Here is a 14,817-nt window from a genome sequence, read left to right on the forward strand (position 1 = left end):
AGCGCCGTGCCCAGCCCGGAGCCGGCGGGCTGCGGAGCCCCGGGAGCCGCCCTGGGCTCTGCTGGGAGCCGGGGCCGGCCGGGGCCCTCGCTATGGCTCACTGCCGGACGGGGCCCGTGGCTCGTAGCCGGAGAAGGCGACGGCCCGCAGGAAGCTGCGCGGCGAGGGGAGCGGCCGGCAGGGGCTGGGGACACGCGGGGCCGCCTGCGCCGAGCAGCCTGGCGACACGCCGCTGTCACCCTGCTGGGGCCCGGGCCCGCCGCCGAGCAGCGGCTGAGGGGCGCAGGGCAGCTGCTCTCCCTCCTCCTCCGCGCTGCTCGGGAGCTTTACCGAGCTCAGCCGGATCCAGTGCTCAGCCGTGCCGAGACTCTGCTCCAGGTACTCCTGGCTGCAGCTTCTGCTTGGCACGGGCAGAGGAAGGTGGCTGCCTGCTCCCAGGACTGGGCACTGGCATTTAGAATAAAGCTGGAAGTGCAGGGGGAGCCATCTCTCAGGTATCTGGCTGTCCCTGTCACCTATGTAGCTGCTTCCAGTCAGTCCCACTAGCACCAGCTGCTCTGGCAAATCATCCCCATCGCCTGCCTCCCCATCTTTCTCCGGCTGTGAGGGCACCTGGGAACCCAAGGCGTGCCCCAGCTGCAGCCTTTGAGTGCAGGATGGGTCCCTTCCCTCGGGGCAGTCTGGGCCAAACCCATTGTCACAGTAGCCACTCACATCCTGGTTAAGGCCTCGGAGGAGCTGTGGGACCACAGTTGATGCCTGCCCAGCAGTGGATGGCCCGTGGGAGGGGAGCACAGTCTGCAGGAGCAGGGCCAGTGGGTTCTCCTCAAGCTGGAGAGGAGGCACACTCAGCTCACTGTTTTGGAGAGCCTGCAAGGACACAAGCAGTGGCATGGTCAGCCTCAGCTGGCCAAAGCCCTGCCAGCTTGGGGATGACAAACTATGCTGAACACCAAGGGCTGCCTGAGACCCCGTCCTCTCCTGTGACCCATGGCTGGCTGATGCCCTCCACCAGTAGCTTCTTCTCGGGGGACAGTGGTTCAGACAGCAGGGGAGACACCTGGGTACCAAAATGGGCTTGGTGGTGTGAGAGTTGGAGGAAAGGAGGTGCTGAGCCCCTGCAAATGCAGGGAACCCTGGCTTGACTATGGCTACACACAAGATGGAGACTGGAGGAAGATCATCACTCACCAGTGCTTTTGGGAGGCGCGTCTCTGGAGGACTGGGGAAGACATGCAGCTGCATGAAGCAGAGCCCAGCCACACTCAGTAGCAGCAGCAGGAAGGAGGCACCCAGCATGGCAGGAACCCATGGAAAGCCTGCCAGGAGGTCACAGCAGGCTGAGGGGGTCACTCAAGCACATCCCTCCCACCCCACCCTCTATCAGTGTTTCCCATCCATGTCTGGCTGGGATGTTTCAGGAGGCAAGCCCAAGGCAGATGACAAGAAAGCATTGCCATGACAGGTCCCCACTGGGCAGCACTGGGCCACAACCCTGATCGCAGTGGCTGGGGGTGAGGGACCCACACCTCCACACAAGTGCTGCTGTGAGCAGGACCTGACATGCAGCTGTGCCAGGTGAGCTGGTGAGAGCTGTCCCACCTGCAGGACCTGCAGGAGTCACCAGGCACTGCTCCACCTCCCGGCTCCGCTGCCTGGCAATGCCCGCAGCCACCGTCCGGACACAGTACTGTGTGCTGGGCTTCAGCTTCCCAAAGGTGCAAGGCACTTCCTCACTGCTCTGTTTGCAAGGCACCTGAAAGCAGATGGGACAGGTGACCACAGCAGCTGGAGAAGGGGTTTGTGCATGGCTTCACTGCTCTGTGCAGCCTCAACAACCCACTTGCCCCATGGTCCCTCCTCCCAGGCACCTCCAACACTCAGTTCTTTGCCCCAGAAGGTGTTCAGGTCCCAGAGCATCTCCTGAAACTCTTGTGGTATCACCTGTCATCTGAACAGAACCAGTCCAGTTCTTCTTGCCCAGGGGAGGGAAGGGGTCTCCTGCCTCCCTGAGGTGGGAGCCCCAGACTAGGGATGCAGAGCACCTCACACCTGCATGCACAGCCAGGTGTGGGCAAGGCTGCAGCACGGGCACCCCCACACCACTGCAACCTGAGACAGTGGCTTTGCTGCACCAGGAAAGCTTGTGCAAGCCCTGCACCTCTGAGCCCTGCCCAGCTACCACACACCTGCTGGATAAGCAGGTCCCCCTCGAACAGCTGCAGCCAATACCACAGCTTCAGCAGCACTCGGTCCACTGGCTTGTAGGAACCAGTTCTTCTCTTGTAGGGAGTGAGTGGTGTGATGATGTTTATGCTGAGGATTTGATCCTGGAGCAGCCAGGACAACCTGGGAGGGCCAACAATTGCTGTAGGGAGGGGGGGTGGGGGGAGAAAAGAAAATTAAGGCCTTCAAAGGAAGGCAGACATTTTGTTTTTCTAGAAATAATATTTTTCTGTCTGACATTCCCCTCTCAGAGCACAGAAGCTCCTTGGGTCTTGCCTGATGGCACTTTGTGCTCTGAAACCAGCTCTAGGAATGGCAGCCACCACACCTTCATGACAGCTAGCATTGATTCTCCCTCCTTTTCACACTGACAGACCTATGGCACCACCAGCTCCTGCTGCTGAGACCTTCATCCCTGAGCCATCCACCAGGGCCTGGAGACATACTGTCAAGGCCAGCAATCACTTTCTAACTGAATGCATCCACTTTAATGCCAGCTGGATGCAGAGGGAATTAACAAGGGAACACAAACTGCCAACACAGAACCCATTTAGCCGCTCACACATTCAGTTTATTGCAACAACCCCTGTGATGGAGGTCAGAGGAGGGTCCTGGAAATTTTCTAGATCCAAGATACTGCCAGGTTTTTTGGACAGAACAGCCAGTCTGTGACTGAGAAGAGGCACATTCCCACACCTGGCAAACACAATAGTCAAGGTGAATAGATACATGACCAGAGGGTCTGCCCCTGCCTGCACCAGCTTCATCTTGCTGGGGCAAAAACTCCCAGACCATCGCAAGGGAGGAAGGTGAACCTTTCAAAAGCCAAGCCCAGAGGCATATCCTCTTTCCTCCCCCATCTTGCTGCATTCCCCAGAGACCCAAATTCTCATGGTGCCTTGGTGGCCTGGGGCCTCCTATCCATCACCTCACTGTGTTTCCTCTGTCCTTTTTTGCTCTTCACCCAGCCCTCCTCTAGCAGGTCTGCCTTATCCCTTTCCTCTGGTTAGAGCTCTTTACTCTTTTCCCTCCAATATCCTAACATGCTTTCCCATTGCATCCCATCAGATCTCTCCAAGGACCCCTTTCCCCACCGGCCCCCAGGAAGAGCCCAGCTGGAGGAGCTCCCCAGTCCTTACTGTCTCTGTACAGCTGCAGCTCGCTGGAACTGGCCCACTCGGACTGCTGACCTCCGGCCACCACTCTCACCCGTGCCCAGTAGATATCATGAATCCTGTCAAAATACAGCTCACACACCCAGGAGCCTCTGCTGTTCCCCCTGCAGGCACCTGCCTTGGTCCAGTTCAAGGTTCTGCCCAGGGAGAAAGCAAAGGGATTGCTTCTTTTCAGCATGTTCCCAGCCCAAAGGGAAGGCTGCCCAGCCAGTGCCATCCTGCCCAGGTGGAAAGTGTAGGAAAGCCCAGGTATCAGCCAACAGCATCCCGGGATGAATGAGGAGTGAGGCCACCAGCAAGCAGACTTCCTCCTGGGGACGGATGGCACCTGGCACTGTGCCCTGACCTGTGCCTTCCACAATGAGAAAACACACAGCCATGGCAGGGAGAACCCACCAAGGAGTTGAGGCTTTTGAGGCTGTGTGGTATGAGGGAAATGGACCAAGCTGTCCAGGGAGCTTGTCCTGAAGTTGTTCAAAACCCACCAGGACACAGTCCTGAGCTGACCTTGATGTACAGGGGGTGGACAAGCCAATCCACTTCCAATTCCACTGCTCTGTTACTCTATGGCATTTACTGCCAGACAGGAGTCAGGGCTCTAGCTGCCAGGGGTCCCCAACAGCCTCTGCCAGGGTATAAGAGGACCAGACCCCTTCACCCCCTCCTTCCCACCTACCTGTTCCTCCACTCCACCTCATAGGTGGCATTACTGGGTGAGCTGGGGTCTGGCTCCCAATGCAGCCGGACGTGGAAATTCTCTGCCTCCAGCCTCACATGCCGTGGCCTCAGTAGCATCCCTGGGGAAGGAACAGAGAGATGTGATCCTGCAGGGTCCCCTTGTGGCCCGGTGCACGGATTCCTAAGCTTCAGCCTGGCATGGGCAAACACTGACTCCAAAGCAGGTGCTCAGCACTTGCATCCCCCCAATCCATCACACACTGAGAACACCCTCTCCACGCTTCTCCAAAGCAGACACAGCTGACAAAACAGGAGAGCCAACATCCTGACACATCTTCTGCTGACGCTGGACTTTTGTTTTTCATCATACCTTGATGACCACTTGGGCCCCTCCTCTTCAGTACCTTCAGTAGGTCTGAAAGGTGTCCCTGTGGCCTCCTCCTGCCTTGAAGCCAGGACCCCACCCCCACTGTGGTGACAGCTTCAGCACTGGCTTACCCTGGAGCAGGGAGCAGCTGGCCAAGAATAGCAGCAGGAGCAAGGCAGGGCTCATCCTACCACAGCCCATCCATCTGCCCCCACACTATGCTGCTGCACCAGAGGCTGTGGAAAGGGATGGGTGTGCTGGAGCTGTTCCGCTACCTGCAGACATGACAGGCTGCTGGGACCTGGGATTAAAAACAGGGTATTATTCCCAGAAGCTTCAGCCAGTGACACTGCCCCATGGAGTCCACATGCCTATCCTGGCTCAGAGGTGTCCACTGTGAAGGGGCAGGGGACCTTCTCCTGCACCCTGGTGGTGCAGCAGGACAGGTACCCTCAGGGCTGGGGTGGTAGGTGGACCCACAGGGACAGTGGGCAGCTGCTGCACTGTGCACGTGCTGCAGTGACCTTCTGTGGCACCCAATTCTGGCACGCCGTGGTGAGAAGGCACACTGCCTTTGTCACCAGGATGTCGGTCTGAGAAAGCTCCTCACCTGATGCTCGAACCACTGGGGAGGTGACTCAACCCATCTCTGGGCATGACTCACACTGGCACAACCTGTGACACCACTGCCAGGACACTCCCAGCCATTCCAACAGCCTCCCTGGTATGGGGAGAGTATGTGACAGCACCCAAAAGGCCAAATGGGGCACAATGAGGGACCCTCTTGGGCTGTAAGCACAGATCTCAGACTGTGAATCAAAGCAGAGGCTGGTCCCACTGGGCACCTGCATCTGACACCTGGCCAGTTGCTTCTTACCTTGACCTTGCCCCACCATTCAGCCACCAGGAATCTTTCCCTGTTCTTGCTGGTCATGGAGGTAACCTTCCCCTGCCGGAGTGGACAGGCAAGGGCTCTGAGGCCACCAACACCACCTTCTGGTCGTGAGGATACATGAAGTGAAGGTGAAGGTGGGGAGCCCAGGGCCATCTCCACAGGCAGAGGGGTGGGAGCACCCCTGGCCAGATGGGACACCCGTGGGGCTGGCTCACCACTGCCACTGCTTCTTGCTCTTCCCATTTCATGCTGACTCTACACTGTTACAAGAACAACCACCTTGGCACGTGGGTATAAAACATTTCCCCCATATTTTCTCTGTCCGTTGCAGAATTAAGAGCTTGAAACAAGGAGGAACAGTCAACAAGCAGGGACATGCAGCTGCAAACTGTTTGGCGAGGGCTGAGGTGAGACCTCTGAAACACCAGAGCCGAAGCACACACAGTTGGTCTAGGGATTCCTTTTGCCCTGAGACCAGCAAGAGTCCTCCTGGCTTTGCAACAGAGCCCATTGAAGGAGGCAGCATTTCTGCCTGGAGGCAGAAAGAGCCTCCAGGATTATTCCGGGAGCTTGTGGAGGCACAGAGCTGGGGAACCGATGGAGACCCTAGGACTGGCTGCCTGGAGGCAGGGACAGGGCTGCTCCCACTGCAGAAGGCTGCACAAGGGGGGCAATGCTTTCCTGAAGCAGCAAGGGTAACTGCAGGCCAGTCGCTGCCAGCCCCCCTCTGAATCCCAGCACATCCATTTCCCTTCTGCCATGGCCAGAGGAAAAATCTCAGCAACTCTCCCTGTGCTGTTGCAATAACTGAAATTGTGGGGATTACCCCCTCTGCTTTGCACATCCTCTCCTTTGCATCCCCATCACACCACCCTGAAACACCAGCACTCCCCCCTACCAAGAGATCCAGCATTTACTCTCTGCCCCTCTGCCACATCAGGAACCCTCCTCACCCACCGCGCTGTTAAAACCTTCAGCTCAGCAACCTCACGTTTTGCTCGAGTGTTCCCAGCAAGCGTTACCACGGTCTGCTCAGCTGCCAGGCTTCCTCCAAATGGGGGACAGTCCGTGTTGCCTGTGTCACCACGCTGGGAGATGTGATTTGACTTGGGTGGTTTGTACGTATACCTCCTTTGCTGAACCAGGGTTTGTTGGTGGTGGTTTTTTTTTTTTTTTTCTTCCCCTTCCTTGCTTCCTCATTAGCAACGTCTCAGCTGGGGGCGGGCGCTCAGCAGTGCCCTCTGCACACCAGAGCTGAGGCACAGCCTATCCCAGCCCACGCCATCCCAGCAGCCTGCACTACCCCTGCAGGGACACCCAGTGGCGTGGCGACAGGCCAGGGGTGACACATCGCAGGGCAGACATAGACCAAGACATCCCAGCAAAACCAGTAACAGGTTTTATGCTTGCCAAGACTAGTGCAGCAGGCTGGGAACACAGGGCTGGGGCCCCTCATTTTGCCCTGGAGACCACGAGGTACCTGCACATGGCTCTGCATCATCTCAAGAGTTCCAGGCCTCTGGCAGTCCACTGGGACAAAACACAGCTAGACTCGTGCTTCCCAAGAACTGCACAACCATTACAAGCCTAAGAGAGCCATTGACAGCAGCACGTGGGACTCATGCACACCCTTCAGCTCTGCCCAGAGCCCAGCCAGCAGCCACTGTCAGCCTTGGCATTCCAAAACAAGAGCCTCAGAGTGGCCAAGTGCCACCCTGGAGGCTAATGCCAACATCTCCACCGTTGTCCCTGCACCACTCCACTGGCGAGCAGTGCTGGGTAGCCAACACATCCCTGGTAGAGATGAGGCTGGGGCCTGGCGGGAGCTGGGAGGGAGACAGACAGCCACGAGGAAAAGGACACACAGCCACAGTAGACTGGACAGGTTCTTTAATATTTAATACCTCTCTCAATGAGAACACTTTGTGCTTGCTGCCTGCTCAGACAAACCACTGACATTGCTGCCCATGTCTGCTCCTGGGGCAGAGGCCAGGCAGCTGAGCAGGACAGGCAGCAGGAGACACCAGTCAGGCAGGATGATCCTCCCAGAGAGAAGGGGAAGATACAAACAGATGTTTTAGCCAGTGCTGAAATGCTCCCAGCTGTGCATGACAGCTACATCCCAGCACTCACCACCCCACAAAGCACTGTTGGCGAGGCAGGCCTATGGCTCCTCCAGCCCCCTCAACCCTTCTCCCTTTTTGGTCAGAGAGTGGGATGAAGCCTGCAGGCGCTTGGGAGGACTGTGGGGGCTGGCAAGCCTGGGTGCAGCAAGCACACTCCAGCCCTGTGGGTAAGGGTCAGGCCAAGGAGGACCCCCACAGGCTCAAGCAGCCCCAAGAGGTGCTGTGCAGCTGCCCCCAGCAGTCTGGAAGCACATCCTCTGCCCAACTCTCACTCAGCATTTTGAAAGCAGAAGGGTTAGAGAGCTGGCCAACTCCACAGTCTGGAAAAGCTGGATGGATGCCCACAGCAGGCAGGACATCCTCAGACTGTGGCACTGGGCTCCTGAGGGGTTTGGGAAAGGCAGGTCTCTCTTAAAGAAGGTGCCACAGGGATGAGGACTCCAGTTGCAATGTCCCAGCTGTTCCTGGGCTGGAGGCACCACCAGCCACTCCCAGCAGGGCACAGGGGGATGCAGAGGGAGCAGACAGTGCCATGATGGGATGAAGCAACAGCACTCGTCATTGCCTGTTCCTGCGTCCCAAGGTTAAACTTTCCCTGGTAAAACCCATCCTCCGAAGGCTTTCTCCAGGTACCGGGCCACTGCCAGCGTCAAGTGGTCATTGTAGGCAGCAGCCACCAGCTGGATGCCCAGGGGCAGCCCCTCACTGCCCAGCCCCAGCGGGCACTGTGTCACTGGCAGGCCCAGGACATTGAAGATAGCTGCAAGAGAGAAGGCTGGAGTGAGCACAATAACTGGGATATATCACTGCCTGGCTCTTCCCCCCTGGGCAGGTAGCTCTGCCATACACAGCACCAAGATCCTGAGAGCTGGTGCTTCATGCAGCAGTCCAGAGACATGGTGACAAGGGACATCACTGGCCAGAGATTCCCAGTGCCCACATCATGTGTATAAACAGCACCCATGAGGGATGGCACATACTGTGGCATGCCAAATTTGGGACATTCCTGCCCCAGGCACTAGCCCTCCATCACTCCAAAGCCAGACAGCACTGACACTGGCACCGAGGTATTCAGAACACATGGCAACCACAAAGGGAGCCCCAGGCTGCACCCCAAGACGTGGCAGGTCTCAGGTTGCTGGTAAACGGTTACAGCAGCAGCTGTAACCCCTCTGGAGCACAGAGGACCTCAATATCACACACAAAGTCACACCTGCCCTGCTGTGGACAAGGGACCTTCAGCAAAAGGTAAAAGATGCCAGACAGTATAAAGCACGACAACCCTCACCGCTCTCTCTGGAGCAGCAAGAATTCAGCCTGCCATCAGCAATGCAAATGCTCTGGGTACAGCACCCCAGCTGCCAACCCACACTGCTGTCACAGGGAGACTATCTTGGCAGCCCTACCTGCAACCCCACAGATGCCAGGGCTGCTCACCTGTGTAAGCAAAATTGAAGGGCTTGCAGATGGGAGAGTGGTGCTTGGGGGCAATGGTGGGGTGTGAGGGGTAGAGGAGCACTCCATCTGGCCCCAGCAGTGCCTCCATCTCCTCCTGTAGGCTCTTGCCCATGCTCACCAGCTTGGCCTTCCCACTGAGGTTAAGGTTCACCAGCTTCTCTGTCAGTCCCAAGGCTGTAGCAAGAAGTAGAAATGGGGACAAGAGCGAGTGAGCAGACTGTGGGCTGTGCAGGGCAGAAACACATTGCCCAGCCACATGCAACATCCCCTGCTTCTGGGGTGGCCCCCCAAGTACCCCTTCCTGCCAGCAGCCACAGCAGATTGCCCCTAGCACAACTTCATGGGCAGCATCCCCCCAGCTCTGGCAAGGGAAAAGCATTCAGCCTGCCCCTTCCTTCCAGCTTTTCCAGCCATTGGGGATAAACAGAGCTGGCAGAACAACCTCAGCACTCATTACACAGCAGCACAACTGCACTAATTAGGGTTCTCTACTACCTGCTGCTATGAAACAAGATTGGTGCAGACCCTGACTGTCCCTCTGAGCTGTCAGCAGTTCCAGCAGGGCTTACAGCAGGAGTGAACCCTGCCCCCAGCTCCATCATCCTCACTCCCCCCAAGATACCCATTCCCATTTATCAAAGATGACTCAAAGACACGGAGTGTCATTACAAAACTACGCTGAGGCTGCTCAGGGCCAACCCTGAGTTCCTTCACTGGGCATTGGAAGGGTAATATCTGCATTTAACAAATTGCCCACCCCACCACTGCCTCTGCACTTCCCAGGGGCCCTGCCAGCATTACCGATAGCTGGGAGAGTGTGAGAAGACATCCCCACGAGCCACTTCATCAGCTCCCACAGTGGCCACACTGGCTTCCCGTGATCCCCCAGCAGGTCCGTGAATCTTTGTGCCTCCTGTAACACACCCACTCCCCCATCAGCACAACCAACATGCAGCAGGGAGGCACAAGCTGGCAAGGGACAACAAAATTCCAGTTGTCACATTATCCCAATGTGAGGCGCTCCTGCTTTCACAGGAGGTGCCCATCAGGAGTACTCCACAGCTCTGACATTGATCCAGGGCAGCAGCAGGAGTATCTTTCCCTGCCACAGACAGCAAGGAGAAGGGAGAGTCCCCCAAACCAGCACCCAGCTGACACGATGCATAATGAAGGCATAATGTCCCAGAAGCATTTCCTCCTATGATATGACCATAGGACCTGGAGAAGGAGGCAGAGGAGTCAGACAAGCCCTCCTTAGTGTGATGGGGCTGGGCTGTTTCATCACTGCCTCTGTCCCAGGAATGCACAAGTTATGACACTCCCAGCAGCTTATTTTATTACAAAATACTTTCCTGTATGCACAGAGCATAGCACAGCAGCTGCAATTCCAGGGAAAAATAACACAAGCAGGCTTCCTGCTGGAAAGCTTCTAGCCCCCTGCCTGTCCTGGCATCCCAAAGGGGGTTAATACCAGCCTACAAGTCAGAAGACACAGCATGGGGCAAAGAGCAAGGCAGGATGCCCCCTGCTTAGCTGATTTACCAACCTACATGGAAAAGGTCAATGTGCCAAAACAACCTCCCCCGCCCTATTACCACATGGCTCCTCTGCTGAGAGCCACGGCCTCAACCCACAGTACAGCAAGGGAGAAGGGGCTGTGCAACTTTAGGAGATGAAAGGAGGATTGGGCAGGAAAATGGAGTAGGGAAAGCTCCTGGGTAGGTTTGGGAAGCCTCTCCACTGCTGGCCCTGTACAGCTGATGCCTCCAAAGCTGTGCCTTTGCCAACTCACTCTGACACACCTGCCCCTCGCTGTCCTTGGATGACATCATGGCTGACCAGATCTCGAAAGAATACTTCATCTTGTGGATTGCCACACGCTGAACCCGGACCCCGAGGTCACTTTCAAGGTGCTCCACCACCTGAAGGGAAGAGCAAGGACAGGTTTATTTCCACAAAAATGTGATGCACTGCCATCAGCCCATGGAAACAACAGAGAAGAGGGTAAGCAGACCTACTCACAAGATCTTCCCCTTGTGTCCTCTTTAGCCCTGAAGAAGAAAACGTTCTGTCCACTTTTTAACCCCTGAAAGCACAGGACTGGGAGGCGAGGCTGCCTCCCCAGTCCACCATCCTGCCAGGATGCGGATGAGCTCCCTGCAGGAGCCACACACAAAGCAGTTCTTTCCCCTCCCCAGGGCTCCTTTGACTCATCTACCCAGCTTTTAACTTCAGGCTCACCCCACTGAGTACCATCCTCTGCTGCTTCCTACCTTCTTTTGGGCCTGCAAGATCTCCTTGTCCACAGGGGATACAAAAATGGACCCGCCGTCATGATCCATGCAGTGGAATTTGATTTTCTCCAGTGACACTTTCTCATTCAGTTTCAGCCTGGGAAAGGTGCTTTGTCACAAACCCATCCCCAGCTCCTCTGCAGCCGCTAGAGGTTCTCACACGCTTGTAAAGTTTCCTCAGGAGACCTGCTCCATCCCCCAGAGTGGCAAGGTGAGACCTTGAAGACACACAGACACCTACTGCCCCACAACACATGCAGCTGCTCACCCGCCCCCTCAGCCCCAGCAAGTTTCTGTTGGGAAAGTTCTTATCTCTCCAGAAGCACCTTGTGATTACAAGGCTGTGATTGCACAAGAGCCAAGGAAAAAGCAAAGTGGTAATGGAGAGAGCAACTGTGTGCAGGCTGTGGCAAAAAGGAGGGCTGCCCCATGTGCCCCATCTCTGCTCTGCTCCCCACTGGCACACAGCAACCAGTTGCACTTGGTTGCATGGACCAAAAACTGAAGGAACTGAACTGGCCGTGGTGTGGGATGGAAAAGTCCTCATTCAACAAGAGGAAAAAGGCTATGCAATACCTAGGAGCAAGGCAAGCCCTGGGAGGGGAGGGAATGTGTGGGACAGAGCTGGGAAGCAGCTCACTGGTGAAGGAGGATCTGTCAGATTGCCCATGGCTGCCAGTTCCTGGGAGCACGTGAGTGGTGGGAAGGGAAGTCCCGGCAGCCAAGGTCCTGCTGAAGCTAGCAGCAGAGGAAGGAAATCACTAACAAGCAAACTGGGTGGGGTGCAGACCTGTCTCGTACAAAGGACTAATACATTGCGAGGACCAGAGAGCTGCCAACTCCAGCTCAGCAGCTGGGAGCAGTGGGAACAACTCACTTGCTGACCCCAGGCCCAGCCATGACTCTCAACACAGGCTCCAGGTCCTCTGCGTAGCGGCACATGGGCCCCGTGCACAGGTAGCTGGTCCTCACCCCGTGAGCATTTGGGAACTGGCCGTCGTTGGGCACCACCCCTGAGAGCAGAGATGTCAGACACTACCCCAAGTATCGCCTCCAGACGGGGACAGCCCTGTTGGGGGTCTTTGGATGCACCCCACAAGTGCTGATGGCAAGGTGCATGGGGTGGGGAAGGGAGGAAAAGCACCCAGTCAGGACACTGAAAGGGAGAGAAACATTCCAGTTGATCTCAACCTTGTGAAAACATCCCACGCTGCAGATGCAATACTTGGGTAAATCTCCGCCTGTCTCCCATGTGCCTGGCGTTCTGCCACCAAAAGCTTTCCAAATGACAACCCCAGCCGTGCTCCCTCAACAAGCTCGCCCCACGCAAGGGGTTACAGCAATCCCACCAGTGAGCAGAACAGGGGTGTCCTGAAGGGGCTCATCCCACAGCTCCCATTCCACTTCATGGCATTTCTGCTTGCGGGGAAGAGGAGGAGACCCCAACACCCACCTTACCTGTTGTGGGCTTATGGCCAAAGACTCCATTGAAGAAGGCGGGCATCCGGATGCTTCCACCGATGTCAGAGCCCACACCTACGACTGAGCAGGCAGCTGCCAGGACACTGCCCTCCCCACCTGCACGGCAGAAAATATGTCAAAAGCCCATCAATTTATGGTGCAAATCATCCAGCAAAGCAGGACCACCTCACAGTGAAGGGGAGGGCCTAAAAAGCAAGAGGGGTAGGGGGCATCTTGGCTTTAGTGATGGTTAGGGAATAGCAGGGGAATGTGGGCCAAAGGGATTTTCCCGCCAAAGTACAACAGAGCAAGCTGAAGCAATGCCAGATGAAACACCCAGAAGAGGCAAAGCAGCTGGACCTCCCAATAGCCTACAGCAGTGCCCAGGAAAGAGGTCCATAAGCTCTGCAAGACCCCAGGGACACATTATAATAGCTGTGTGAAGAAACTTGGAACTCTTCCCTTGCTGCATTTTAATCTGCCACTCGTGCAGGACTGTGCCAAGGTGCTGGGGCTCACCTGAGCTGCCGCCCACAATCCTCTGCAGGTCATAGGGGTTGTTGGTCCGCCCGTAGACCCTGTTGCTGGACTCGTACCACATGCAGAGCTCGCTGCAGTTCGTGACACCCAGTGGGATGGCACCTGCCTGCTTCAGCCGTGACACAACTGTGGCATCTGAGGTGGCAATCACGTTGCGGCGGTTGACCAAGCCAGAGGTGTTGGGCATCCCTGTGGTGCCAAGGTCAACAGGAGGGAGGCATCAAGGCCAGTGCCCTGAGACAACTCGGGGCTGCAGGAAGCAGGTTCCCAGTGAGGGCTGCTCTTCTGAGGCACCACAAGCTCTGCAGCACCCGTGTGTTACAAATGAATACAAATGCAGAAGTCCAGGCAGAGCTTGGTGCAAACCAGGGAAAGGGAGACTACTTCCCTCCAAGCACGTGCCACAGCCACCCACCTTTCTGAGTAATACATCAAGACCTGGAAAGGCACAAAGATAAACCCACCGTAGAGAGAAAAGGCCTCCTTAACGGTGATGGGAACCCCCAACAAGGGGAACTTCTCCTCCAGGCAGTCATCGCCAGGACCCTCTGAAAGCAGCTTATCGACCTGTCGGGCTTCCTGCAGGGCCTCCTCAAACCTGCAACAAAGCACCCGGCGATGTTCTAGCGTCGGATCAGAGGGGAGTGGGCAGGGCGAGCGGACCCCAAGCGCGGCAGGACCTTGTGAGGGAAAGTGAGACTGCCTGGTTTTTGCCGGAGCAGGGAGCGGCATCCCGGCCCAGCCGCCGCTGGGGGCCCAGCGCGGCGCTGCTGCGGTGGCGGCGCGGGGATCCCCGTGCCCCCGGCACAGCGCAGCGGCCTGGCCTGGGGCCCGAAGGGAGGCAGGTGGGGAGCCACTCTCTCCTGGAGCGTGCCCTCTGCCCCCAGCTCACCTGTCCTTAACCACGGCATTGATGAGGGGGTTCACCTCCTTGATTCTCTCCACGTACGCCTCCACCACCTCGATGCACGTCACCTGGCCACGGGGCACAGCGGAACCCGCCGTCAGGCGCGGGCGGCCCGAGACCCGCTGGCCCTCCCCGGGGCGCGGGTGGTACCTGCCGCGCGCGGAGAGCGGCATACCCGCTGCCCCCGCTCCCCCTCCCCGGGGCGCGGGTGGTACCTGCCGCGCGCGGAGCAGCTCCGCGAGGCGGCGCGCGGACAGCAGCAGCAGCGCTCTCCGCGGCGGCGGGACGGCGCGCGGGGAGGCGCGCGCGAAGCCGGCGCGCGGCGGCGGCAGCAGCGCGAGCAGCGCGAGGCAGGCGCGCGACAGCAGCCGCAGCAGCAGCGCGAGACAGCGCTCCGCGCGCGACAGCGCCATGGCGACACTGCGAGCGACACCCCGCCTCGCGCGGAAGTGACGTCAGGGCGACGCGCCGCCCGCGTTGCCGTGGCGACCGTCCCGCCGCGGCCTGTGCCGGGGCTCGTCCCGCTGCCGCCTGGACCGCCCTGGGAACGCAGCGGTGTCCATCTTCTGTCTCGCTGCGCGGCGCTCAGGCCCGCTCTGCCCGCCCCGGGCCGGCTCTGCTGCGGGACAAAGGCAACGAACGGGTCGCACATGGCGGCTGTGCCGGCGGGAGGTGACACCGGCGCTCCCG

At 57.8% G+C, this 14,817-nt stretch overlaps 2 protein-coding genes across 6 annotated transcripts; both read right to left on the minus strand.

The window, feature by feature from the left end:
- Positions 1–44: 44 nt before the first annotated feature.
- On the minus strand, positions 45–4,732 carry LOC136370420 (interleukin-22 receptor subunit alpha-1-like). 4 transcript variants are annotated; one of them, XM_066333806.1, is made up of 7 exons: positions 4,578–4,732; positions 4,078–4,198; positions 3,366–3,538; positions 2,190–2,368; positions 1,603–1,756; positions 1,192–1,319; positions 45–870 (listed from the first exon to the last, which is right to left on the minus strand). In XM_066333806.1, exons 1-7 carry the CDS (start codon positions 4,645–4,647, stop codon positions 91–93), a joined length of 1,605 nt encoding a protein of 534 aa, XP_066189903.1. In that variant the 5' UTR covers positions 4,648–4,732; the 3' UTR covers positions 45–90. The 4 variants fall into 4 exon arrangements, with proteins under 4 accessions (XP_066189903.1, XP_066189902.1, XP_066189905.1 ...); XM_066333805.1 differs by having other exon boundaries at positions 45–1,319; XM_066333808.1 differs by lacking the exons at positions 1,192–1,319; positions 1,603–1,756.
- Positions 4,733–7,209: 2,477 nt separating this feature from the next.
- FAAH2 (fatty acid amide hydrolase 2) lies at positions 7,210–14,555 on the minus strand. 2 transcript variants are annotated; one of them, XM_066333810.1, is made up of 12 exons: positions 14,343–14,555; positions 14,113–14,195; positions 13,685–13,818; positions 13,200–13,409; positions 12,678–12,797; positions 12,097–12,232; positions 11,199–11,316; positions 10,728–10,847; positions 10,367–10,471; positions 9,727–9,838; positions 8,905–9,099; positions 7,210–8,227 (listed from the first exon to the last, which is right to left on the minus strand). In XM_066333810.1, exons 1-12 carry the CDS (start codon positions 14,538–14,540, stop codon positions 8,052–8,054), a joined length of 1,707 nt encoding a protein of 568 aa, XP_066189907.1. In that variant the 5' UTR covers positions 14,541–14,555; the 3' UTR covers positions 7,210–8,051. The 2 variants fall into 2 exon arrangements, with proteins under 2 accessions (XP_066189907.1, XP_066189906.1); XM_066333809.1 differs by lacking the exon at positions 10,367–10,471.
- Positions 14,556–14,817: the final 262 nt, after the last annotated feature.

Source organism: Sylvia atricapilla, chromosome 21 (genome assembly GCF_009819655.1).
Source record: "Sylvia atricapilla isolate bSylAtr1 chromosome 21, bSylAtr1.pri, whole genome shotgun sequence".
Lineage (NCBI taxonomy): Eukaryota > Metazoa > Chordata > Aves > Passeriformes > Sylviidae > Sylvia > Sylvia atricapilla.

Coding starts and splice junctions, on each gene's coding strand:
- LOC136370420 (XM_066333805.1), bottom strand. CDS start 4,647: ATGGGCTGTGGTAGGATGAGCCCTGCCTTGCTCCTGCTGCTATTCTTG. Junction 4,199..4,577: donor CAGCTGCTCCCTGCTCCAGG/GTAAGCCAGTGC, acceptor TTCCTTCCCCAG/GGATGCTACTGAGGCCACGG. Junction 1,757..2,189: donor GGGACCTGCTTATCCAGCAG/GTGTGTGGTAGC, acceptor ATCTGCTTTCAG/GTGCCTTGCAAACAGAGCAG.
- FAAH2 (XM_066333810.1), bottom strand. CDS start 14,540: ATGGCGCTGTCGCGCGCGGAGCGCTGTCTCGCGCTGCTGCTGCGGCTG. Junction 12,233..12,677: donor TGGCCATAAGCCCACAACAG/GTAAGGTGGGTG, acceptor CTCTGCTCTCAG/GGGTGGTGCCCAACGACGGC. Junction 9,839..10,366: donor CCTTTGGGATGCCAGGACAG/GCAGGGGGCTAG, acceptor GGTGTGTTACAG/GAGGCACAAAGATTCACGGA.